This window comes from Armigeres subalbatus, chromosome 3 (assembly GCF_024139115.2).
Source record: "Armigeres subalbatus isolate Guangzhou_Male chromosome 3, GZ_Asu_2, whole genome shotgun sequence".
Classification (NCBI taxonomy): domain Eukaryota; kingdom Metazoa; phylum Arthropoda; class Insecta; order Diptera; family Culicidae; genus Armigeres; species Armigeres subalbatus.
The window spans coordinates 209,406,543-209,432,163 of NC_085141.1; the positions used below are offsets into that span (position 1 = coordinate 209,406,543).

At 38.7% G+C, this 25,621-nt stretch overlaps 1 protein-coding gene across 4 annotated transcripts; it reads left to right on the plus strand.

The window, feature by feature from the left end:
- Positions 1–5,945: 5,945 nt before the first annotated feature.
- On the plus strand, positions 5,946–24,816 carry LOC134227928 (protein suppressor of sable-like). Of its 4 annotated transcripts, none has more exons than XM_062709636.1 (6): positions 5,946–6,173; positions 19,384–19,741; positions 19,813–19,958; positions 20,030–20,338; positions 20,637–22,439; positions 23,065–24,816. In XM_062709636.1, exons 2-6 carry the CDS (start codon positions 19,471–19,473, stop codon positions 24,088–24,090), a joined length of 3,555 nt encoding a protein of 1,184 aa, XP_062565620.1. In that variant the 5' UTR covers positions 5,946–6,173; positions 19,384–19,470; the 3' UTR covers positions 24,091–24,816. The 4 variants fall into 4 exon arrangements, with proteins under 4 accessions (XP_062565620.1, XP_062565619.1, XP_062565622.1 ...); XM_062709635.1 differs by having other exon boundaries at positions 5,946–6,169; XM_062709638.1 differs by having other exon boundaries at positions 5,946–6,127.
- The last annotated feature ends 805 nt before the right edge of the window (positions 24,817–25,621 follow it).

Consider the following 25,621-nt stretch of genomic DNA (forward strand, 5'->3'; position numbering starts at 1 on the left):
TGGTGAACTTGGGAAACATGCCGAGGAACGAGGTGACATACAGTTACCATATCTGTCAATGTGAGGGGCTTCAATCCGAACTCAAGAACTATTTCTCGTTAGACAGCATTGGAGTTAAACTTGTCGATAAATCTCTGATGTCAAAAGATGATGAGCGGGTATTAAGTTTACAGAAATCGAACACAACTCTCCAAAACAAAAGGTACGAGACCTGCCTACTTTGGCGTTACGATGAAATCCGACTACCGAAAAGCAAAGCCATGGCTCTGAAGCGACATGATTGCTTAAGCAGACGCATGGAACGAGAACAAGCGCTAGTCAGCGCTCTGCAGGAAAAAAACCAAGATTATAAATCCAAACATTCGCAAGCTATCAGCAGAGGATGAAGCAATGCACACTGGACGCACATGGAATCTGCCGATTTTCCCTGTGGTGAATCCCAATAAACCTGGTAAAATCCAAATTGTTTGGGACGCTGCAGCCAAAGTGGGAAATCTCTCACTAAATTCGTTCCTGATAAAAGGTCCTGATCAAGTCAAACCGCTTCAGCATGTTCTTCAACGATATCGTATGTTCCGCACTGCAATTACAGGCGATATTCGTGAAATGTTTCACCAAGTCCGTATAAACTCTGAAGATCAACATTGTCAGCGATTCCTCTGGAATGAAGGCGATCCCAATAACCATCCATCGACCTACGTAATGAAGGTAATGACATTTGGTGCTAGCTGTTCGCCAAGTAGTGCACAATATGTTAAGAACCTGAACGCAGGACGATTTAAGCGTCAGTTTCCGAAAGCGGTGGAAGCGATCTGTGACGGCACGTACGTGGACGACATGCTTTACAGCATCGAATCAGAAGTATAAGCAGCAGAGATCGCTACGAATGTTCGTTACATACACGCCGGAGGTGGATTCGAGATTCGTGGATGGTTGTCGAACTCTAAGAAGGTGCTAGATGCCATGGGAGCGCAGAGGTCCACCCACAAAGACCTAGGTAAAGCAGCAGAGCTAGCAACTGAAAAGGTCCTAGGGATGTGGTGGGACACAATTAGTGATACATTTACCTTCAAAATACCAAAGCGTTGCCGGCAGCAGTTGTTGTCCGGTGAGCAGGTTCCCACAAAGCGAGAAGTTCTTCGAGTTCTCATGTCGCTATACGATTCCTTAGGATTCCTTGCAAACGTATTAATGTTTTTAAAGGTTCTGCTCCAAGAAATATGGCGCTCCAATGTTGGTTGGGATGAGCCAATAAAGGTTCAACATCTAGAAAATGGAAGACCTGGCTCAGTGTACTACATACTGTAGAAAATGTTTCTATCCCACGGTGTTACCGGATGGTAACTACATCGTCTACAGAAAGTAACGAAATTCAACTACATGTATTTGTCGACGCGAGCGAAAACGGACACGCAGCAGTTGCATACTTCCGATTCAGTGAAGGCAAAACGGTGGAGTGCGCCTTCGTCACCGCAAAAACTCGTGTAGCACCTCTGAAGTATGTATCAATACCTCGACTGGAGCTTCAAGCAGCAGTGATTGGAATGCGATTAGCAAAGGATATTGGCGAATGTCACAGAATTGCAATAAGAAAAGGTTTTTTTCTGGACCGACTCTAGAGATGTTCTCTGCTGGATACGATCTCACCACCGGAGATACAGCAAATTCGTCGGTGCCAGAGTAGGAGAAATTCTGGAAAACACTGAACAGCATGAGTGGAGCTGGATTTCAACGAAGATAAACGTGACAGATAAGGTACAAAGTGGCAAAAGATTCCCGATCTCTCTACGTCAAGCAGATGGTTTACAGGGCCAAACTTTATGTGGCAACATGAAAATGTCTGGCCAGCACAACCAACATCTCACAGAGGAACTATGACTGAAATGATCGCTACGATCAACATCCATGTGGAGAAAGGAACTATCTTAAACTTCAGTAAATATTCCAATTGGCGAAAATTAGTAAGGGTAGCTGCATACGTACTTCGATATTTGAAGAACCTTAGAGCTAGAATACAGCACAATTTGCCTTTTATCGGTATTCTCAAGCAACTGGAGCTGTACGAAGCGGAATGTTTCATTCTTAGGCAAGCTCAGTTCGAAGCATACAGCGAAGAGGTAGAATTACTGAAACGTCGAAAGGAGTTAAAGGAAGAAACAGAACTTGCTATTCCCAAGAAGAGCCCACTCTATAAGCTATAACCGTTTCTTGACGACCACGGAGTACTTCGCATGCGTGGAAGAACAGCTGGATGCAGCTTTATCAACCCACTCAGTGCTCATACTGTTACACTACCAAGAAGTCTACTGTTATACTACCAAGAAGACTACCAGTTACGACGCTCATTGTAAAGTCCATTCACGAGCGCTTCCATCATCTTAACCACGAAACTGTCGTTAACGAATTGCGCCAGAAATATCGTATTCCGAAGCTTCGCACGGTTTGTAATAATGTTCGCAGGTTATGTCAGTACTGCAAAAATGCTAGAACTCAGCCACCTATAATGGCTGACCTTCCACCAGCTCGTCTTGCAGCATACTCCAGACCGTTTTCTTATACAGGAATCGATTACTTTGGACCTGTACATGTGCTCGTTGGTAGACGAATCGAGAAGAGGTGGGGCGTACTATTCACGTGTCTAGTAGTACGGGCCATTCACATAGAAATCGCACACTCCCCGAACACCAGCTCGTGCATTATGGCCGCAAAGAACTTCATAGCTAGAAAAGGCACACCCTTGGAAATCTTCAGCGACCGTGGTACGAATTTTGTCGGCGCTAAACGTGAAATATCCGAAGCTCTGCAGCGTATCGAGCACGATAAGCTGGTACAAGAATTTGTCACGCCGAATACTAAATGGACCCTTTTGCCTCCAAGCAGCCCACACATGGGTGGAAGTTGGGAAAGACTGGTGCAATCCGTAAAGAAGATACTTAACAACATTCAGCTACCAAGAACACCGACCGACGAAGTTCTAAGGAACAGCTTAATGGAAGTTGAAAGCATAATCAATTCGCGCCCCCTCACATACGTTCCTATAGAAAATGCCGACAGCGAAGCACTAACTCCGAACCATTTTTTGCTGGGTTCCTCTGACGGTTCAAAACCTCTGATACCATATGAAGATAGCCTCGCTACGCTGACCAACACATGGAAAACCTCACAGATCTACGCCAACAAATTTTGGAAACGGTGGATACAAGAATATCTGCCGACTATCAGCCGTCGAACCAAATGGCACTATCCTACGAAACGAATCGAAGTCGGTGACGTCGTCTTAATCGTCGATCAAGATCTTCCTTGCAGTTCGTGGCCAAAAGGTCGGATTGTGAAAGTCAACGAGAAGAACGGACAGGTACGTAGCGCAACAGTGCGAACGCAGTTTAACATCTACGAACGTCCAGCAGTCAAGCTTGCAGTTCTGGACATCGGTGTGACAGTAAGTACAAAGAACCCTTGAGCTTGTACTGATAATAACAGATAATAACAAATCGATTGATAACGAGTTAAGCTGAAGATCTAATCTGAAATTGAGTTTGGTCAGCATTTAAACATCTAGTTAAGTATTGTGTTGAAGTAAAGCTACCGAAGATCATTTCTAGATTGATAGGACTATTCCTGAAGGTAAAATTGTATTTAAAAAGACCTGAAATAAGATAGATTGTACCTAGTTTCTGAACTCTCCTCACTTACCGCAGATAGGACCAAATTGTAGTTTTAAAGAGGTGATTACGTACTTCCTTGGAAAGCATATAGCTATCATTAGCTAAGTCAGAAGTATAGCAAACACGATACCATACGCGACCGTTTCCCGGAAGAAACAAACAGAGGAGAAACTAAACGTGAGTAAAGAGTAAACTGAGATAATCCCTACTGAATTAAACTATGCATACTATCGTTAAGACTATAATTGGTTCCCCAACAGGGAAAATTTAACATACGAGCAAATCAATACAACGTTTAAAATCTACGATCTGCGAGTTTGTTTAAGTTTTTGGAAACTCTCCTAATTGTTGTCGGTTACGAGAACAACTACTACTATGGCTCTACATTTCAACTGGAACTTGGACTGCTTTTCAACTTTTCTATTAGCATTTCCTCAGTTATTAATTGAAAGCCTGTCTATGCCCGCCATTGCATGAGTATGTATATATACACAGTATACTGTATACAGTATACTGTGTGGCCAGTACAATGGATACACTGTGCTCAGGGAGTCGATGATGTTTCCCACCCGAAAACATTCTAGACCAGACCGAGAATCGAACTCGCCATCTCCGGATTGGCAATCCTGCGCCTTCACTCGCAAGGCTAACTGAAGACCCTTGCAATGTAATTTCATTAATTTTCATCAAATGCACATAAATGCAACGTGCAGCAATGAATGGTCTTTCTAATTAGCACTAAAATGAGAGAGCCAAAGTTTTCCCGTAGCGCATAGAATGCTTTGGCTGCCGTAAAACAATTGCTACAATTGACCACGCGGTCAACAATAGACAAAAACAACATAAATTTAGGTAGACGATGAGAATAAATCATCGTTATTGTTATTATGAAATGATTCGAGCGATCGTTTATAATTTGGAATCGTTATTGTACTATTATCGATGGTGAAATTTATTCCACTGGTTGATTTTTGTCACCTGGGATTTGTAGTTATCATTCATGGATTTGATTGAAATAAATATTTTGCCATGTTCACGATTGGCTACAGGGAATCAGTTGAAAATTAATGCAATTCTGTGAATATTTATTCTTCTTCTCGCGTTATTGAATAGCTCCTAAAACGCAGTACAGATTGCCTTGAAAACCGACACTTAACTAAATCCGCTGTGATTTGTGTACAATTAAGGTAACCAGCCCTCACCCCAGTTTTCGCCAACCTATTTTAAAATATTTATTTCTCGAGAACTGGAGCCTTCCTTAGCCATGCGGTAAGATCCACGACTACAAAGCAAGACCATGCTGCAGGTGGGTTCGAAGCTGCAAGGCGGCAATGTCCAAGTGGGGGATGTAATGTCAATATTAAGAAGATTTCTCAAGAACGAGTTGTTGAAAACAGTTAAAGTTTATCCATACAATTATCAAACAAATATGAAAAAAAAAACTTTAACTATATTTCCAACAACTAGTTTTCGAGAAATAAAGATTTTAAAATAGGTGGGTGAAAACAGGGGAGAAGGTTATTTCTGGTTGTCTTACGCCTTTTCGAAAAAAAAGCTCATAAAACTTTATTCCAAGTTCATGAAGCTATCGAAGATGAAGCTTCTTTTCATACTACTATGAAAATTAAAGCTTGTTGCAGCTTTTGTAGTTTCTTGCGACGCGCGACTCATTGCAGCTCTTTTGTCAAATCTACCGGAGTTTGTAAATTATTTTAAGTGTTTGTAAATTGAAACAGTTTAAGCACGATAAAGTTTGAAAAATATGGAATATTTCATGCAGTTATAACTTGTTTATTTACCTTTGACAACCAATGGTTTGTGATGCGGTGAAAATATATTTTTTTGTTGAATTATTTGACTGGCAGTTAAATGTGGAGCTTTCGAAACTTTAGAATGCGGTGTAAAAAACGGTGTATTCGAGTGAACAAAGTGAACAAAATACGAATAGAAGTGATGCGAGATGCGAAAAATATCTTTACCTGAAAATTTTATATACCTATACTAATTTTCACTCAAGTGTATTTAAAAATATCTTAAAACAAAAAATGTGTGTGTTTCATAAAACTACCTGATCTAACTGGAAATCATCTGAACATTAACGCTTAGATACAGCATTTGACAGTAGCTCCAGAAATAGAACTATGATGTAGGTATGCATAAAAAAATCCGTTCAGTACATTCAGATAGTTTTGAAAAAAAATAGCTATCTGGCATCATCATGGTGCCCATGGTGTTCATCGTGCTCTTTATGTACATCTTCCACCGCATTCGCCAGCCAGCTTCATTTCAGTTCTTTACGTGGAAGAATGCAGTCGTATTTTTAATTCGCTGTTCAAAGCTAATCCATTTTTTGATCTTGATTAAATGCTATGAGAAATGTAATTGATGATCAATCAAAGGAGGCCGTATAATTCAAGTGATTATTCATAGAAACGGAGAGGAGTCCTGTTTATGAGGCACCAGTAAGCGGAAATTAACGGAAAGAAAACGAGTCGTAAAACATCGTTAGTATGAGCCTACTTTGTCGTCTATTTTAAAATTTTCCAATTTGTTACTTTATCGGGGCGTTACGTCGAAATTTCCAGTTTGAATCTAAATGGTTGGGACACAAAATTAATGGCTCGTAATAAACGCGTTCCAAGTGAAAGTAAACATTTTACCCGCGGCGGTCAACACTAAACGTTTTCGAAAGTAAAAATCGCGAATTTTCGGATAATAGGGACATTTTTTTCCATCGGAGGAAAGGTAGCCATCTTTGTTTTCAGGCCATGTTGAAAATCGATTTTTCTGCAGTTTCTCGGATGTACAACGAATAGGTCGTTTAGCTATCATAAAAGACACTCCATTCATCCGTAGTCAAAGTAGTGTTAGTGTGAGTTTACTACGAAGCTTTCGTCGTTCGCGGGAATATTCGTGTTTATTTGGTGAAACTAATTTGATCGGTGAATCACGAAAAAATGTTACCATGTTTGGTCATTAAATCTACCATCTACCTAAGTATTTAGTAATTTGGATGCATTCATAACTGTTCCGTTTTGTACAGGGAAAAGGAACGAGATTTTATTGCGCTGCAAATGAGCGCGATGAACATTCTATTTACCTGCCTTTATGCTTATTAGGGCTCATTCATCAATGACAGTGATACATAACCGAGACACTAGTGATCAGTACATAAGACCATTCATGAGCATTTTTGCATACATCAGGAGTACGTTTCCCTTCCCTTTCACTCTGGACCAGTCATCAACGAGGCGCACGCACACTATGCCATACTCGCATGAATTAGGCTCGTTTAGTAATTCCAAAATATTGCCCCGGAATTCATAAAGGGCGCATCGTTTTTAATTGACTCATTTATTATTCCAAAGTGGACTTTGGGTAAGTTATTTATATTTTCTTTAAATCAGTGTTTACGAATAATTTGTTTGGACAAGTTTGGCCGATTATCGCAAAATAAATTCCAGGTAAAATACCATTTTAAACCCATAGTCTAAATATAAACCTCCAAGTTAGAAATGAGTAAAATTTCCGTGTCAAAATGGTCAAAACTCATATCTTAACTTTGAAAAAAGCGCAATCATTGGGGCTTCAACAAATAATTAGAAGAAAAATTAATATTTGAGGTATAAAATTATTTCATTTTTTTTTTCCTTTTCTCATAACAATGTCGTCAGAGCCGAATTTTGTGGGGAAGGAGGTGTGTGCGCATGCCCGGGCCACTACAAAATCACGTGGGAGTTCCATAGGTCATTGTCAACCCCGGGGCTCTCTTCCGGCTAAATCTGCCCCGTAAAATTGTACTAGAATGCTGCAATTTTACCGCAAAAATATGTTTTTGCAATTGACCTTTTCCGTCTATTCGTCAATCCGTTTTATTGTCTCAGTCGATTCTTTGGCTTAAGATCAACTTTCCCGAAGAACCTCTAATAGTCTCTTGACTATTTTAAAAATCAAAAACAAAACTCGAAAAAGTGCTGCACGTGTGAAAGGCCTGAAAAATTCACCCGTTCGTTCAAAGTCAAGAAAATGTTAGGCCAATCTTGAAAAACAGCACTTTTATATTTTTTTAATACTTAGAGTCGTCAAAAAATATTGGTTCTTTGGGAAAGTGGACCTTAAATAAAACAAAGAATCAATTGAGCGACTAAAAAAAATTGCGGGAAAGGTCAATTGAATTAATATTAGGAATAGAAATTTGTTCAATACAAAAATGAGTAATGGCTTAGCATTTGGATAATTAAATTATGTACAAGTTTTTGTATTTTTTTTAAATAGAGTGGAATTTCATAAATTTACAGCTTCTTCGATATTATTCTCAATGCAAAGTGCAGACTTTTAGCCTAAGTTTAGACAAGGCAAGTGAATTGAACAAGTTGCTTGAATTGAGCACGAATTGAAAGTCTAAACGCCTTCATTCAACTCACTTAAAAAATTTGAACATTTAATTCAGCCTGTCAAAACGATGCAGTATGATATACCTTCACTTTATGAATAAACGCTTGCTTGCTTTTAGCAGATTCGTGAGGCAAAAAGAAGAAGACATGTGACGGTGAGAAACAACAAAATCGTTCATAGAAAAGTATACGGCGGTGATTTTAAAATGCCATATAATCAATGCAAAGTGCGAGAAAAAGGAAAGCTACATTTAGAACACATTGTTCAAAAAAAAAGTTTTCTTATAATACACCTAAAATGTAGTTTTGCCATGAACGATTTTGTTATTTCTCTCCATCGCATGTCTTCTTCATTTTGCCTCTTGAATTCGTCAATTGACCTTTCCCGTCAAAAATTGTATTGTAGACAATAAAAGTCTCAATCTCTTCTTTGGTTTATTAAAGATCAACTTTTCGAAGAACTCATATTTTTTGAAGCCTCTAACTATTTGAAAAATCGAAATCAAAAACCGAAAAAGTACTGCACGTGTCTGAAAAATTCACCCGATAACAGCACTTTTTTATTTTAATTTTAAAAGTACTTAGAAGCGTCAAAAAATATGAGTTCTTTGGAAAAGTTGATCTTAAATAAAATAAAGAATCGGTTGAATTTTTCACGGGAAAGGTAAATTCCACAAATAAAATATTTACGAGAAAGGCAAAACTGACATTGTCAATTTTGGTGCACCAAACGAACCCCACGACAGACCGGTGCCTGCGTCATGTTCATCTGTTTTGTTCATTTTTATTCATCAGCTTTGCACATTTTTTTGACAGTGCCTTCTCATTTTTTACAACTTCGTAAGAATACATAACAAGGGTCAAAGTTAATAAAACATATGAGAATTATTTAAAATAATGCTCTCAAACCCTGTTCGACTATTTTTCTTCCGTACCCGACCCGAATCCGATATCGGGACCGATATGCGATTTGGGAATAACTTATTTTGTAAACAAACATTATTTTGTGTATTCCGTAGAATGCAAACGTTTTTCTCCAAAACTAATACGCTTGTCTGATAAAGGAAAGCTTTCTCTGTCCGATACATACCGTGGTTTGTTCAGGAAATGCTTGCTTTAGCGGAAATTCACCTCCCAATGTTTGTTTACAAAACAAGTTACGCCCAAATCACAAATCGGTCCCGTCGTCGGGCGCAATACGCTAGGAGAAGAATGAATTCTGTCATCAAAAGAAAAAGTAGAATCATGAAAAAAAATTCACAGCGAGGTATGGAATGCAGCTTTCAAAATAATTTTAAAAATTTCAAAACAAAATGTATTTATAAATAATTTATAGCATGAGGTTAGAATTTGGATTATCTACATTATACATATATTAATTTGATTGTTAATGACAATGAAATTTTTTCTTGAAATGATTCCGGAGATGGTACTACTTTTAATCTTAATTGAATTTCTAAGCCCGTCTAATAAATCATTTTCAAAAAAATTCTGTTTGTAATTTTTAAAATTATTTTCAGTTCCATTGGCTATACCTTGCCGTGTTAAATTCCAGTGATTCTACTTTTCCTCTGATGACAGCGTTCATCCACTTCTCCTCGCGTATTTTGGGAAATAATGTGATTATTGAGATTATAAAATTTTGTTCACAGTTGATTTAACAGATCTTATGGCCATTTCTGCTGGCGACGATTTTGGCGTCAATTTGATTTGCGACTATTTCAAATCATCGCGGCCGATAAGGTGGGATATTGACGATACTACCGTTGTACGCATAACTGTCCGGGACAGTCTGTCCCATGTACTTGGGAATTTCAGCAATTATGGAACAAATATGCGTATAACGGCAGTAAAAAGGAGGAAAATGTTTTAAAATGAAAATTCTGTTGCGTTTCACGTAATTTAATACCTAAATATTGATTTTGCATTTCAAATTGTTCAAAACTATAGATAGTGGAATATATAGATGAGCGAAGATAAATCCTCTGTCTCCAAACGAACTGTCAAACGTGTCTCCAAACGAGCATGACGTCACGATTTCAATGGAAATGTTAAGGGCTGTGACGTCATATGCGCGTGTGCACGGTCAAAAAAATCGACTCAGCCATGCTTTCGCTCATCTATAGATTCTACTATCTATATTCAAAACGTGTTTGTTGCCGTTGTTGCCAAAATCAAACGTGCGCTGTACCAGAACACTCCTGCATGCACGTATGAATGCTTATTATTTACTTGTACCACCTTGTACCGTTCATTTATGTATGTATCAACAGCCTGTTTTATTTTCTTAGGAGGGTGAATACATGAATGAATACAAAACACCGAAGGCTGAAAGTTTTTAAATGCTCCCATATTATCAGCAGTTCATTTATTCATCTCAACCTTTGATAAACCAAATTGAAAATCGGTTTTATTTTAATATCTGTTATCAAATGTTCGCAATAAGTAATGAAACACATTCTTCAAAGTTTGGTTTCAAAGTTTTTTGCTTCATTTTCGAAGAATGACATCGTTTAACTCAATTAAATTTTCCTCTACATCTTATTCTTCTTGGCATTACATTCCCCAAAGGACTTTGCCGCTTTGGGGCTTTCGTATATCATGGAGCTAACACGATGATACTTTTATGCCTAGATAAGGCGAGAAAATTTCCAACCCGAAAATGTATTATACCGGATCAAGAATCGAACCCAGCCACCTTTAGCATGGCCTTTGCTTTGTAGCTGCACAACTTGCGCCATTAAACTTCATTGTTCGAATAAAAATTATTCTATAATCATTATTATATTTAATCAAAGTTAATTGCCTATTTCCGGGGATTAAACCACCCGACTTGGACGTTAATTTACAATGTTATGAAAACTCATATGTGAATATGTACGTTATGTGGAAGATATTGATTTGGAAAATGTATTGGAGGTAACCACTTTCCCTTCGATGGGACTCAAACCCATGACCCTACAGTACGCTAGACTGGTGCTTTAACCAGCTAAGCTACGAAGGACCTCCGTCGGCCTTCGCAACCTAGAGGCTACTGAACGAGCTCGAGATTCTGAACCTGAGTTGCGTGCTCTTGCCTACGCAATGCGGTCGGGTCTGAGCTTGACGACCGACTGGCAAATAGCTTACACAACCTCACTTGATCAGTACAGTTGCTGATGAAGAATGTGTACAGCCGCCAGACATTCTAAATACTCACGCTCCTCTAATGTGGACGTGTACTATACAAATGTGGAAGTATTGGCTTAAGAAATGGATTGCGAGTGATTTGACTATGCGTCCAATTTGGGAATCTCCAGCTCGTTCAGTAGCCTCTAGGTTGCGAAGGCCGACGGAGGTCCTTCGTAGCTTAGTTGGTTAAAGCACCAGTCAAGCGTACTGTAGGGTCATGGGTTCGAGTCCCATCGAAGGGAAAGTGGTTACCTCCAATACAATTTCCAAATCAATATCTTCCACATAACGTACATATTCACATATGAGTTTTCATAACATTATTATATTGTTTGCTTGCTACTCCCAACGTAAAATTTTGTATTTAACAAAAGTTTTACAATGCAAATTTCCAACTGATTTTGGAATATTTCGTAGTATGACATTCACTCGAATAACACTTTAACAGCATTTAAACAAATAAATAACATCGAGAGTGGGAATATCATCAAAGCGAATCGTGGTACATTTTGGTCGTTAGAACTTTTCGTCGATCAGATGTTTGATATATGCTTAGCCACATCATGTATTTGAACGTTTGGTCTCGTAGCCGTGTGGTTATTGTCGACAGGACTCCCATTTTGTGCAGCGAAGTAAAGGGTCGGTTCCCACCTCATTCGCAAAACTTTTCGTGCAAAACCGTTTTGCTGATTCGTTGCTACATCATGTGGTGCTTCTTTCAAAGAGCAATATGCTTACTCAATGCATTAAACATACAGTGCCTTTATAGTTCTTCTTCATTGGCATTAAATCCCCAACTGGGACAGGGAAGTCGAGAAAATTTCCAACCCGAAAATTTCCTAGACCGGACCGGGAATCAAACCCAGCCACCATTGCTTTGTAGTGCATCACACCATACGGAAAAGGAGGGCCTTTATAGCAACGTAATTTCATCAAATTGAAAAAATGCCAGTTTGTTCTATTTTGCTCAAGATTCTAGAATAATGATCGAAAATTTGCAATGGAACTCCATTGCTGATTTTACTTTTACATCTTTGGGATTGTTCAAAAATTATGTCCAACATTTTTTGGCATTTTCAACCTCCTTCCCCCTTTTGTCACATACTGTCACAAATCTTTGCCCTTCCTTCCACCTGAACGTTCATGTGTCATTTATACTCCAGGATGTTATCGATCATTTAGTAATTTGCGTTCGATCATTTAGTAGTTTGTTAATAACTCATTCCATAAGCTTAATTTCAAAATGTGTTGTATGGTGGACTTCTAAAGCGAAGGTTTTTCTACAACACTGTCTAATGATTCGTTGTAAGAATTCAACTAATAACGGAGTTATAGCGCTAGTTGCAGTAACTTAAACTAAATGATTGGAATTTTGTTTTCATTTAGTCTAAGTTACTGAAACTATAGCTATAACTCCGAAACTAGTGGAATTCAAACAACGAACCATTAGGCAGAGTTGTAGAAAAACCTTCGCACTAGAAGTCCACCATACAACACATTTTAAAATTCAGCTTCTGGAATGAGTTATTGACAAACTACTAAATGAGTGGCCCAGCCTTGTATAGGGAGAAAAAAGAGTTGTCGAATTCTACGGGGCACCTCCCAGGATTGTGCCTTTGGGTAAGAAAATCAATCTCTGAAAATTTCAGCTCAATCGCTTTTTGCATAAGCTGGCGCATTTGATTTGAAGTTTGTATGGTGGTTTCAGCCAAAATGCATAGGAAAATACACCTCGTATAATGTTCTGTGGAATTGATCTTTAACATATTAATTGCCTTTGTTGCAATTATGAGCTCAATCGGGCATACCGAACCAATTTCCTGAACAAAAGAGTGACGGAGGTGGAAAATACATTTTGCCTTTTGGCTGAAACCACCATACAAACTTCAAATCAAATGCGCCAGCTTATGCAACAAGCGATTGAGCTGAAATTTTCAGAGATTGATTTTCTTACCCATAGGCGCAATCCTGGAGGGTGCCCCGTAGAATTCGGCAATCTTTTGTTTCCTGGGCCAGTCTAATCTTTATATTTCTCATCTTCCAGCAATCGCTAGAACTGAAAATGGACTTTCATACCGTTTCCATTTCTATCCTATACCTTCAACTTGACTATTCTAGCAGTAGATGCTAGAATTGGAAATGAACTAAAAAGCTCGTTTCCTACATTCAATTAGAAATTCCATCAGTTGCTTTCTCCTATCTATCACATTGGCAGCCCAAATTCCAATAGATTCCGTATGAACTCGAGGCAAGTGCAGAGGTATATTCGACTTGCAGTGGGCGAATGATTGCATCATCATTTCCTCCACCTTCCCTACATTGACTTGCATTCTGACGTGGCAGGCGCCAGTATGACCTAACCAATGAGATCATCAGTAACTTGTACATTGAAGATGTGTGCTAGATACAAGCAAACATCTGTTGATTCTCTGTGCAAGAACAGCTGATCTGTACAACACAACCGTGGATATCAATTTACAACATAGAGCATAATGAACTACTGAAAAAGTTTGAAGACAAAGGAGTTATCTAACATATTCACCCTATCTTAATGAAATGAGTAGAAGACAAGTGAGTTTGTTTCTCATTTCTGAGAAAGACTCCTGTCCACACAATGAAATTGCAGTTGGTGTTAATTATGAAAAGGCAATATCTTATTGATTTTAAAGCATCAAAGTAAGCTTGGTATGAACAACAACGGAGAGCCACCAAAATATCAATCAAAGTAATCGTGGTACTTCGCCAGCAGTCAAAGACATGTGGTCAACCATCACGGACTGGATTAACAGTTTATCAGCAGACTGACGCTTGCCTAGTGGCATGATAATCTCTACAATTCCCACCAGCATTCTAGAAGGATTCTCATCAGCATCCGAGAGAAATTCCCATAAGAATCTGAGAACAATTATCATTGGAATCTCTAAAGAATTCCTTTCAGAATCATCGTAGACTTCACACTGGATTTCTTTCGGTATCGTTGTGGGATACCCATTGGGAATCTTTCATAATCCATGGAGGATTTGCTTCCGAATCTCTCGTTGATTTGTTTCGGAATTCCTCCGGAGTCGTTCGAAGATTTGTTTTGGAATCATTCGGAAATTTGCTTTGGAATATCTTGACAATTTCTATCAGAACACTTCGACGATTTCCTTCGGAATCCCTTGAATATTTAATTTGCAATCTCTCGACGTTTAGCCTTGGAATCTCTCAATGATTTGCTTCTGAATTCCTCGACAAGATTTAGTTCTGACTTCCTCGATGAATTGCTTCGAAATCTTTTGATGATTTACTTCAGAATCCCTCAACGATTTGCTTCAACATCCATGGAGGATTCCCTTCGGAATCACTCGACTATTTGCTTCGATTTTGCTTCTACATCTCTGGAACATTGCCTACGAAATCCCTGGAACATTCCCATTGGAACTCCTGGAATATTCCCGTCAGAATTCCTGGAGGATTCTATTCAGACAGGAAGCGTTTCAAAATCATATAGAATGACCACGTTCCACGGCATTCCCCATAGTATTATTTACCAATCGACACAGCTCGACGAACTGAGATGATGTCTTTTTATGCGTGTGTATGTGTACATTCGACGGAGAATTATACATTGTTTCCTATTGAATCACAACGGATTATTAGGGACACAAAACTCACGTTACAACAGGTTCAAGCATCACGTTTTACGTGTTTGAGAAGATTCCTAGAACATGGGGATTCATCTCTCGCGTCACATCCATGCGTGTTACTCGCTGGTTCGATCGATTCTGTTTCGCTGTCTGGTCAGAACGAGTAATGTTGCTATTCTTCTCGGTTGCTTTCGCGGTGAGACCCTTGCCGATTATCAAGTCCTTGCTACGGCCCCTCATAGCACGAGTCACTTCAAATGTTTTGCCACCGATGTCCATGTCATCTGTAACGCTATACCCAAGTAACCACCAAGCATTAATTATTGCATGTAATCAATCACAGATCAGCATAATAAATGCTTATTGCATTAGAGCAGTTTCAACGATGTACAGATGCATTTATTCATCAACTGACAAGCAACGATACACTAGCTCAGCATCACAAATGCAGCGATGCATTACTTATGTTTTATTTCAACATGTCAAAGTAATGAAGCATTATTTCGGTCGCAAAAGGGCCTTTTTCCACTTTTAGTCAACTTTAATGGCTGTATTATTTGCAAACATATATAGCTCCATGGTTACTTGGGTAATTTAGACTGGCCCAGGAAACAAAATGTTGTCAAATTCCACTGGGCACCCCCCCCAGGATTGTGTTTTTTGGCGAGAAAATCAATCTCTGAAAATTTCAGCTCAATCGGTTGTTGCATAAGCTGGCGCAATTGATTTGAAATTAGTATGGGATTTCAGTCAAAATATATAGGAAAATACACCTTCGTCACTCATTCGATCTGAAAATTGGTTCTGATCGTTCGGTTGAGCTCAGAATTGCAAAAAGGGCAGTTGGTATGTTACAGAACGGTTCCACAGAACATTGTATGATGATTAAATGAACTTTTATATAGTTTTCGGCTGATGCGATTCGATCAATAAATCCAAAATTGCACTATCCAGCTCTCAATACATCAGCCGAAAGCTAAGTAAAAGTTCATTTAATCATCATACAATGTTCTGTGAAATTGTTCTGTAACATACCAACTGCCCTTTTTGTAATTCTGAGCTGAATCGAACGATCAGAAACAATTTTCAGATCGAATGAGTGACGAAGGTGTATTTTCCTATATATTTTGACTGAAATCCCCATACTAATTTCAAATCAATTGCGCCAGCTTATGCAAAAACCGATTGAGCTGAAATTTTCAGAGATTGATTTTCTCACCAAAAGACACAATCCTGGGGGGTGCCCCGTAGAATTCGACAACATTTTTTTCTCCCCATACTAAGCTGGGCCAGTCTATTGGGTATGCAGATGACATGGACATTACCGTTTTGCTTCGAAAACCGGACACTTCAATTGTTATTTGACTTTATTTACCATCTCAACAAGTATTTCTGTTATCAATGCAGGGAACGATTCTTAGACTTGAAACCATTTTAACAAATGTAAGTAATCCGTGATCTGTGGAAAAAAAAAATTGGAAATTAGAGGTAAAAGTTGAAGGCATGTCATAATCAACGGGGAATTTCGTTTTTCTTAGAATGCAGCTTAAGTCTCAACATTAGAAAATCTAAGCTTATATTTTCTATATTCTATCATTTTCAAGGGGTATTAGTAATTTATTAACATAGTATAATAGCACTCTTTGCCATGAATTAGAGAAATTGCTTGGGAATTCATTGCTTTATAATTTTTATTACATTTTCTGTATGTCCGCACTTCGAGGCAAGTTTTTACATTTGCTTCGATTTCCGGACATGCTGAAATGATGTTAAATAACTGTTTATCAGTTAAGTTGATTGAAATCAAATGATTCGTAATGAGTAAGCATTGTTACAATTTCATTAAATTTGAGTTGCTACACCCTAAAAGGAACATTGCTTGCTCTCAGCTTATCGATATATACTTATACACATATTGTAAATGGTATCACTTTATTAATTGCACACAAATAGCAAAACTTGCCTTCAGTTTCTAGTGAAAGGTTGTCTTCAAAAGTATTTTTTTTAACCATTCACATTTTTGTAGAAAAAAAACAAGTTCGTAAAACTAGCTTTTTTAATAGAATTGTATAAAAACACACGTTGTGAACGACACCTGTCAAATAGAAAAAACTCAACTTTTCTCGGACACGCCCAGATTTATCAATCCGCATGAATTCAATTGTCGCTTCTTTCAATCCTTGATTTCTAATAGCAAACTGAAACGGAGTTCAAAAGACACATAAATTCCACTAATGTCTTTATTTCGAAGTATATCTTAACAATAATAAGATAATGCATAATTTTAATTCTCCGATGTTCATCCCATCAAAAACAAAAAAATTAAAAGGTATTTGATTTATTTCTTATTTTTGTGTTTTTCCCGCAGTCAGCACGCAGGTTGATGAAAAATCGACGAATTTGGTGGCGTATTTCTTTGTTTCGCAATGAGATGAACATATATTCAGTGCGATGGAAATCGGCACAGTTCCCCCTATCATATTTATTTCTGGTATTATTTATCCACCTTGAAAGGGGAGGGGGGAAGATTCTATTAAATTATTAGATTCCCAATGTTGTATATTGCATTTAAAAGTTCCCTCTTAGTTTCAAATGCTGTTTTTGGTAGCTGGTCAATCTCAGAGCAGAAACTTCGGATGGTACACACAACCGGGGGATGCCAGATTTCCGTACAAATCTGTATGGAAACCATACTTTACGGATTTATATTAATCGAGAAATATGAATGCTTCATCCTAGCTGTCTTTGAAAGAATTAATTTGGCTATTTGAGAATCAATATCGCCAAACTCGAAGTGTACGGAAATTCGAAGCAAAATTGTCCGGTATTTGAAGCATCCCTTATACTGTGTCCGGATTTCGAATCATGCGATGTTCGATGTATTCGATTATATTAGCTATTTCGTGCATACAAAATGTCATTTTCAGTACACTACAGCAAATTTGGTAAGTTAATCTTGACAGGGTGTGTTATCACTCAGTGTTAAGTACTTATTCCGTTTGAAATATTAAACCGAAAGTTCAGCAGTTCTTAGGTGTCCGGACTTCGAATCAAAACGGTAGCTAGATAGTGTGTTTGAACGACGCAACATATACCTTTTAAAGCAATGTCGAACCACGTCGAACAATTAACGTTGCAAAAGTTCCTCGTTTTACTGCTTAAATGCATAACTATCCCATGTTTGCTTGATTTCCTATCTACACGGAACAGATATTTATAATTGGGCAGTTTAGCTAAGGATAGGATTTGAATCAGTCGAAAAATTTACGCGAACTCCTGAAAAGCTTAAAAAATCATCATTCAGATGTAGTTGACTTATACTAGGGAATGTTACCTTTCATATAACGTCGATGTATAATGAAAAATGCGTTTGGAAATTGTATGAATGAAGTTTTGAAAATGTATTGATTTAATGTGTGTTCCCGACTATACGGGGCAATATGAGCCACAATTTGGGCCACCCATCCACCCATTCAAAACGTTGTTGTGGTAGAGAAAAGTGTCATAATATGAATGAATATGATATTCCTACAAAAGTTTAGAGTATTCCATACGAAATGAGATTAATAAACCACACAACAGCAAACCGAACCGTTTTTCCACTCTTCACCGTTTGAACAGCCACATTTCAATTAATCAATGATTATTTTTTCTGTTCCGATCGCAGTAATGTGGTCTTGTATTCTGCAGCTGAAATTTGAACTTGTTCGCATATTAAGATCTAATATCATGCTTTGTGCAGGTATGCCCATTAGGGTGGTTCAAATAATTGATTTAGCTCCACAGCGGTCATCTGATTCTTTATCACTTTCTGAGTGTCCTCTGAAAATTTGGGCTTATTTGGATTAAAACTGATTTAGCACAAGCCGTGTCAAGTTTGCATGCAAATTAGTATGGGGAAATTTATGTTTTCATTATACTGTTAATGACGAAAAGAATTTTTTTTTTGTGAATTCATATTTGTATTAGTACAAACATGTATGCATAAAATTAAATTATAATAGATCTTTTAATTGTGATGAACTTTTGACCAGTATTTTGTTCAGTTTTGTGTCAAAACCTTATTTATAAACTTCAAATCTTATAGTATGTCTGCCTATGCAGCGAAAATTTACATTTTCATGTGTATTTTCATTTTTTAATTGAATTTTAATGCAGTTTTCACGTTGAGGTATATATGAAGATATCTCTTAAAAATCATGTAACTTTTACATGATAAAACTTGTTAATAAGCTTGAATTGAGGGTGTCTCATATTGCCCCTACTACCCCTATTTATCAATAGTTTTTCATCAACGCAACATCCAGCTGATCAGTTACTATGTACCTACTAAATAGGCTGGAACTTACTTTCAACGCCAAAGACAAACTTGCAGTATAGTATAATACTATACTATACTATGCGTAGTTTGAGCTTCCTACATATTTATTGATTCTAACTGGAAATTACGCCATTAGTCTGAAAAGAAGTTTTTCTGCGTATTATCTAGTATTTTTATCTCACAGATATTTTTTTTCTATTTAGCAAAAACACACAATCATTGTTTATACGTAGTGTTTATGTATAAAGTGATACTTCTACGCTAAAGTGTGATCCAAAACCGTTACAATAATGAGTGAACACGAGGATCTGGAAGACGGCGAAATTGAGGATGATGAGGAGGAACAAGTTGTCCTCCAGACAGAGGAAGCTCAAATTGATCCACCTCTGCAACCCGCCGTTGCTAAACAAGAGGAGGACGTTTGGGATGATGACAGTAATGCTCAGGAAAGTGTCGATAAACTGCAGAATGTGAAAAACATGAACAGTGCTAAGGCGAGACTTATTGATGAAGTGGCCCCTCCTAAAACCCCTAAAAGAAGCAAACCAGCTCCAGTTGTTGGTATGTTCCATTTGAGTTTGTTGTAAAGAACGTTGCACCAATTAATAATTTCTGTCTTACTAATTCTGTAGATGATTGGGCAACCAGCGTGGAAGCTGCGATTGCCAATGCCCTAAAAAAAGATGGCGTACAACCTCCAATGCCTGCTATAAGCCATCGACACGAAGATAACGAGGATGATCGGCCATCTAAACGGAAGCGACGGGAGAGAAACAAAGTTTGTATTAGATAGATTCCTTCAATTGTTATAAATTTCTCTAATTTAATCTCCATCGTTTTTATTCGCAGAAAAAATCCACTTCCGATAAACCCGAAGAGTTAGAAGAGATGGATCTGGAGTATGAAATGATGAATGTGCGAGGAGGCAGCCCAAGACCCCCGGCAATAGGTTCAGGCGGCAACAATTATCCGGACCGGAGCGAATCCGATGATAGTTACTCGTCAGATGACTCTCGCGATAGGGACCGAGGACGTGACCGGGATCGGCGGGATCGTGACCGGGAACGAGATCGAGAGTATACCCGCCGGAAGCGTAAAAATCGGCAGCGAAACAGGGCGAATCGCGACGGCAGGAAGCGCAAACGAGATGATTCCGATGTGAGTTCAGTGATTTACAATCTGAGGCTTGAGTTTTGATCTATTACAAATTCAATGTACTAAATATTCAAAATCTGGTCTAGAATGTTTTCGATTTTGAAGCGTTCTTGACTACATATCAAATGCATATTCTCATCCAATGATAGACCCTTTTAAGAAAAGAAGTAACCTACATCTCAAAGATTTTAACAATTTGAAAAACTAACAAACATCATGCTCAAGAGTACATAGATTGGAAAACGCTGCAAACGTTTTTGCGGTTTTTGCAAATTATTTGAAATATTGTTTCCATCAACAGGATGAAAAACACCATCGCAATAACGGCCCGCGAAAGATGGAATTGTGTAAATTCTATCTCATGGACTGTTGCGCCAAGCGGGAAAAGTGTCTGTACATGCATTCGGACTTCCCTTGCAAGTACTACTATCTGGGTCTCAAATGCAAGGAGAAGGAAAAGTGCTTATTCAGTCACGGCGAACCGCTGTCGGATGAGCTCAGGGCAATTCTGATGAAGCACTTGGAGACCGCCCCGCAGGAGATTCTAGGCGATTTTCCCCGTATCGGGCGAGAAAGTGCCGCAAACATGGTGAACGCAACCCATCGTAAGTTGATGGAAAAGTACGGCATGGCCCCTGTGGCTGGTACTGACGGAGAAGCAGGAGATGGTAAGCTTTCTTCTTTGACGGATATGGGTCAGGGCGGTAAAAATCGTCGGTCTAGGTGGTGTGAAAAGGGAACTGCCGGTGGCAAATCGGAAGGAAATGCGGGAGAAGAATTTTTAAGCTTAAAGTATTTAACAGGAGTGATATCGCAAGATCAAATTGAGAATCTTGAACGGATGGGTATTCATGATTTGAATCAAATCATGACGCTCACGGTGGCTCAGTTGAATGAACTTGGATTGAGCGTGACTCAAATTCATGAGTTGCAATTAAATGCATTGAACATGCAAAAATTACGAGACAATATAGCCAAACAGAATGCTCAAAGCGATGAGCCTGAGTTTGGTGAGTCAACGTCGGCTGTGTCATTGGCCAGTAGTAAGGATCTTGATATGCGTGTAACTCCATCTCACACGTCGTTACCGAAAGAATCTACCAGCATGCCTAATTTAGGCGGGAAAGATGTTGATATGCGGCTTCTCCCAATGATGAACTCAACTCAGCAGGAAGCGTCTACAGGGGTCAACCAAGGAAGCTCTCAAGCAGAAATGGTATCTACGACTCTGACTGGCCTGATTAAGACTCCTACAGTGGATTATTCGCAGTATCTGAAGGACTCCAATCTGAACGATGATGACGATATGGACAATACCGAACAGGCGGACAATCTAATGATAGCCCACGACGACGACTACGATGACGAGGAAAATAATCTTAAAATTAGCATCGAGGAGGACGAATGGGACGATGATGAAAGTCTTAACAACACCAAGAAGCAGACATATGCAGATAATGCTGCTTCAGATTTGCAACCCACAGTATTCGATACTAAACTTGTACATAGGCCAACGACAACTCAGAAAATCGACTACACAAATTCATTCGGAATGTACAAATCTCCGGTTTATGAAGATGAGAAACCCAGTGAACCGTGTATATTAGACAGTTATGGGAGTGATTCCGAGAAATCGACCAAAAAGAAGCAAGAAATATTCAGCCGAAAGTCGATGTACAGTAATATAGCCTTGCCGGATTCGGCTGGCGACAGTTTAGCTTCAGGTAACAAACAGCAATATTCACCAGGCAACACCCCCACCATGGGGTGGACGCCAACTTCCGGTAATACGAACACTTCCACCTCCACAACTGCTCCCAAACCAAATGCTTCGGCCAGTAGTAAACCTCCCCGACCGTCGATCTACGATGATCCGGACGCGAGCGACCACAGTGATGACAGTGATTCCAAGTCGAGCAACTCCATGGTCATTGAGAGGGATAAAGATATGAGACTGAACTTCCTGAACTTGGATGCCAAAATGGGCGAGGATGGTGCTGCCGATATAGACCTGCGGTTACCGTTCAAACCTATCATGACCAACTACATACCGGCAACGGAGATTGATGCGTCCATCACCTCCCACGTGCCCATCGTCTACAAGGTGAGTGAAATTTGTTATTTTTTTGTACTGTTGTACCTATAACTATCCTGTCCCGAATATTCCTTGTTATCTAATTCCGAAGATAGAGCTGCAAAACAACAAGTCAATTTGCGTTCTGAACCAGATTGATTAGATCGCTGCTAGTAGTTGCAATACACGTCTAAATGTTTTTCTATAAAGGATCGTTCACAAATTACGTAAAATTTGTGTAAAATTACGGGCTAAAATTACTCAAATTTGCTCAACGTTATTTATGAACGGCTCCTAACGCTTTGGTTTCCTCTGATATAAAAAATAAAACAAAAGTTATCTGACAGTTTTGGAAGCAGTTAAAGTTAAAACAATATTTTAAAAAATTAAAATAGGAAGTTTTGAGAATAAATTGAGTGCTTTTTTTTACTCACCATCTCATTCCACTTATATTTTATATTTTTCTAAACTTTGTTTAAGTGATTTTTCATATAATTACAGTTCATCACTATTTATACTATTTTTTGCTTTAATTCCTCTTATTCCATAATTTAAAATTCCTGTATCCTTTCTTGATTAACATTTATTACGTTCCTAATATCTATCCAATTCGATTCATGCCATGTAGAATAATTTGTGATCCTTTCCTTCGCAGGTTCATGAAGTGGACGTTCCTAAGCCCAACTATAAAGATATCCGAAGGAACACACCGAGGCCAGATCGGACAAAGGACCCACGATTGCGCCGGATATTTGGAATGCAAAATGAAGAGGAACCCGAAAATGGTGCAAAATCGGATCTGCTGTTGCCCGGTATAAGATCGCCCAAGCCGTCGACGCAGGGTCCGGTAGCTCCTCGCGTAGATCCCCGAACGAAACGGATGCAGGAGAGCAAAATTCAAAGTCCAGTACACGAGGGCAGTGCTACGAACACCCTCCTATCGCACCCGGCGCAACTGGATGTTCAGACCATTCTGCAACGCTCGAACTGGTATTTGGATCTCAGCTCAAAGCATAAGATCATGGTCAATCAGCAGCTGGCAATCCTTACCACCGAGATGAAGAAGTTTCACAACTCGGACAAATCAACCGAAAAAATGGCCGATTTCATGCACCAATTGGCCAGCAATCAAATGCTGCAGTTCATTCTGACAAATTTGAATGTCTACGTTGACGATTCAGTAGCATTTGCCGAAGTTCCTTTAGTTCCTTCCCAACCTCCGCCACTGATGTCGGTGCCGCCTCCTAATATAGGACTGCCACCTATGGTCCATCATATTCCGCCCATGAACATCATCCCTCCCATGCAAAAACCGCCATCGCTCTTCGATCTTCCTAGGTTCAATTGTCCACCGGAGGTCCGGCCTGGACTGCTGGGTGTAGCTCCCAGTATGCCTTTTGAACAGTTTCTGGCGATGGGCCAAGGCAATAAGCCCAACCCGCCTCCGCTAATGGACGAATGGGTCGATGACTATGATGAAGGCAACGGATTTGTTCCGAATTTTGAGCGCAATACTCCTAATAATTTCGGCGGAAATATGCGAGGCAACGGAATGAGAAACAATCGTGGCGGGGGCAACTTCAGGAACAATGACCGATGGAACAACTCCGGTGGCGGAGGGGGTGGTAATAATCCAAATCGTCGGAATAATAATCACCGCCGGATGGACAAAAAGAAGTAATCCGTTATTTTGCAATCATCTGTGGGTGGTCAATATAATCCAAATTATTTTGGATTATTCCTTTCTGTAAAACCACGGTATAGAATAATTAAATGATTAAAGCGGGTCGTGTTGGTGGCCCAAGTCCGGCGTTGGCATGCGTATATCTTCCCTAGGTGTAGCTTCGATCCCTCTTACAGTAAGTGAGATTCCTAGCAAGCTGCCGACGAGCTTCCATTCCTGACTCCCCTTTTAAAGTATGTGTTATTTTTAATATCATTAAAAATGCTTTGTAAATATAGAAATTTCTTTAAAAAAAGCGTCAGTTAAGTGACTTAAAATTATACTGAATAGTTATACCGTACCTAGAAAAAAAATTACTCAATTTTTTCGGCCGATAGTGTAAATGAATAAAAAAATCTTGAAGTCTTAGACTAAGGCAATTCAATCCCAATGAGTATATCTAGACATAAAATATCCGCCGGTTTGCACAGACTTCGGCATTTATTGGTAATAAAAGGTTTGACTGAGAAAAAAAGAAGTAGATATTTGGGAAAAAGCAGCTTAAGGCTCTTTGAATTATTCAGCTGTTTATCGCGTAGAATGTGTGTTAAATAAATCAAGTACTGCTTAGAATATTTATATGATGTTCCCAGTCAACACGTAACAGCATAAAGTATTGTATTCAGTAGCGAAATGAAGAGATTATTCTAAAATTCACAAAACTATCTTCAAATGTTTATCGTAGATATGCGTTTTCATTTAAAACTTTTACCACCACCATGACTAACTTCAATTCCCATTCATTCGCCGTAAATTCTATTTTCTTGCATCTTCATAATTTCTATTGGGATTCTCTCGTTTCCTAGAAGTCAGAAAATAAGATTAGCTGACTGGTCTTTGTTCGTTGTTTCACTGCTGAGTTAGTGTGCGCATAATCACGCACAAAACGTCTTTATGGTTTCAAAATGTACTATATTTGATATATTGTAGGAGGGTGGAAATTTATTCATACTTTTCAGCAAATATGTACGCCATTGTATATGATGATGATTATGATTATGGCGATAATGATGACATGCTTATGCTGCATTTATATGCAAAATGTTATGGATCTTTTTTACAGGTGGAGACAAACTTCACAGAATAGGTAGGTAAACGTTTTCATGCCTCAGATGAACTAGTGAAGGTCTAAAAACCTCTAGAATAAAGAATAGAAAAAAAAACTGAAAAATAGCTTTGACTAAACGAGTAACTTTTTTTTGTAAAGTGGAAAAGAAGCCTACTACCAGATACCCGGGATTGGACTTATCATTTTATTATAATTTAGTATTTATCCAAAAACTTATTGCAGAGGCTGAATTCCGAAATGTGTTGCATGATGGACTTGTAGCACTATGTTTCCTTTACAACTTTGTTGAACAGCACATTGCTCTATGTTTAATACTTGCGGCGTGAAACGCTAGTATCACTTCATAAACTAAATGATAATTACCCCTTTTATCGTTCAGTATATTAAGTGATACAGACGTGTTTCATGGTGTTAATATTT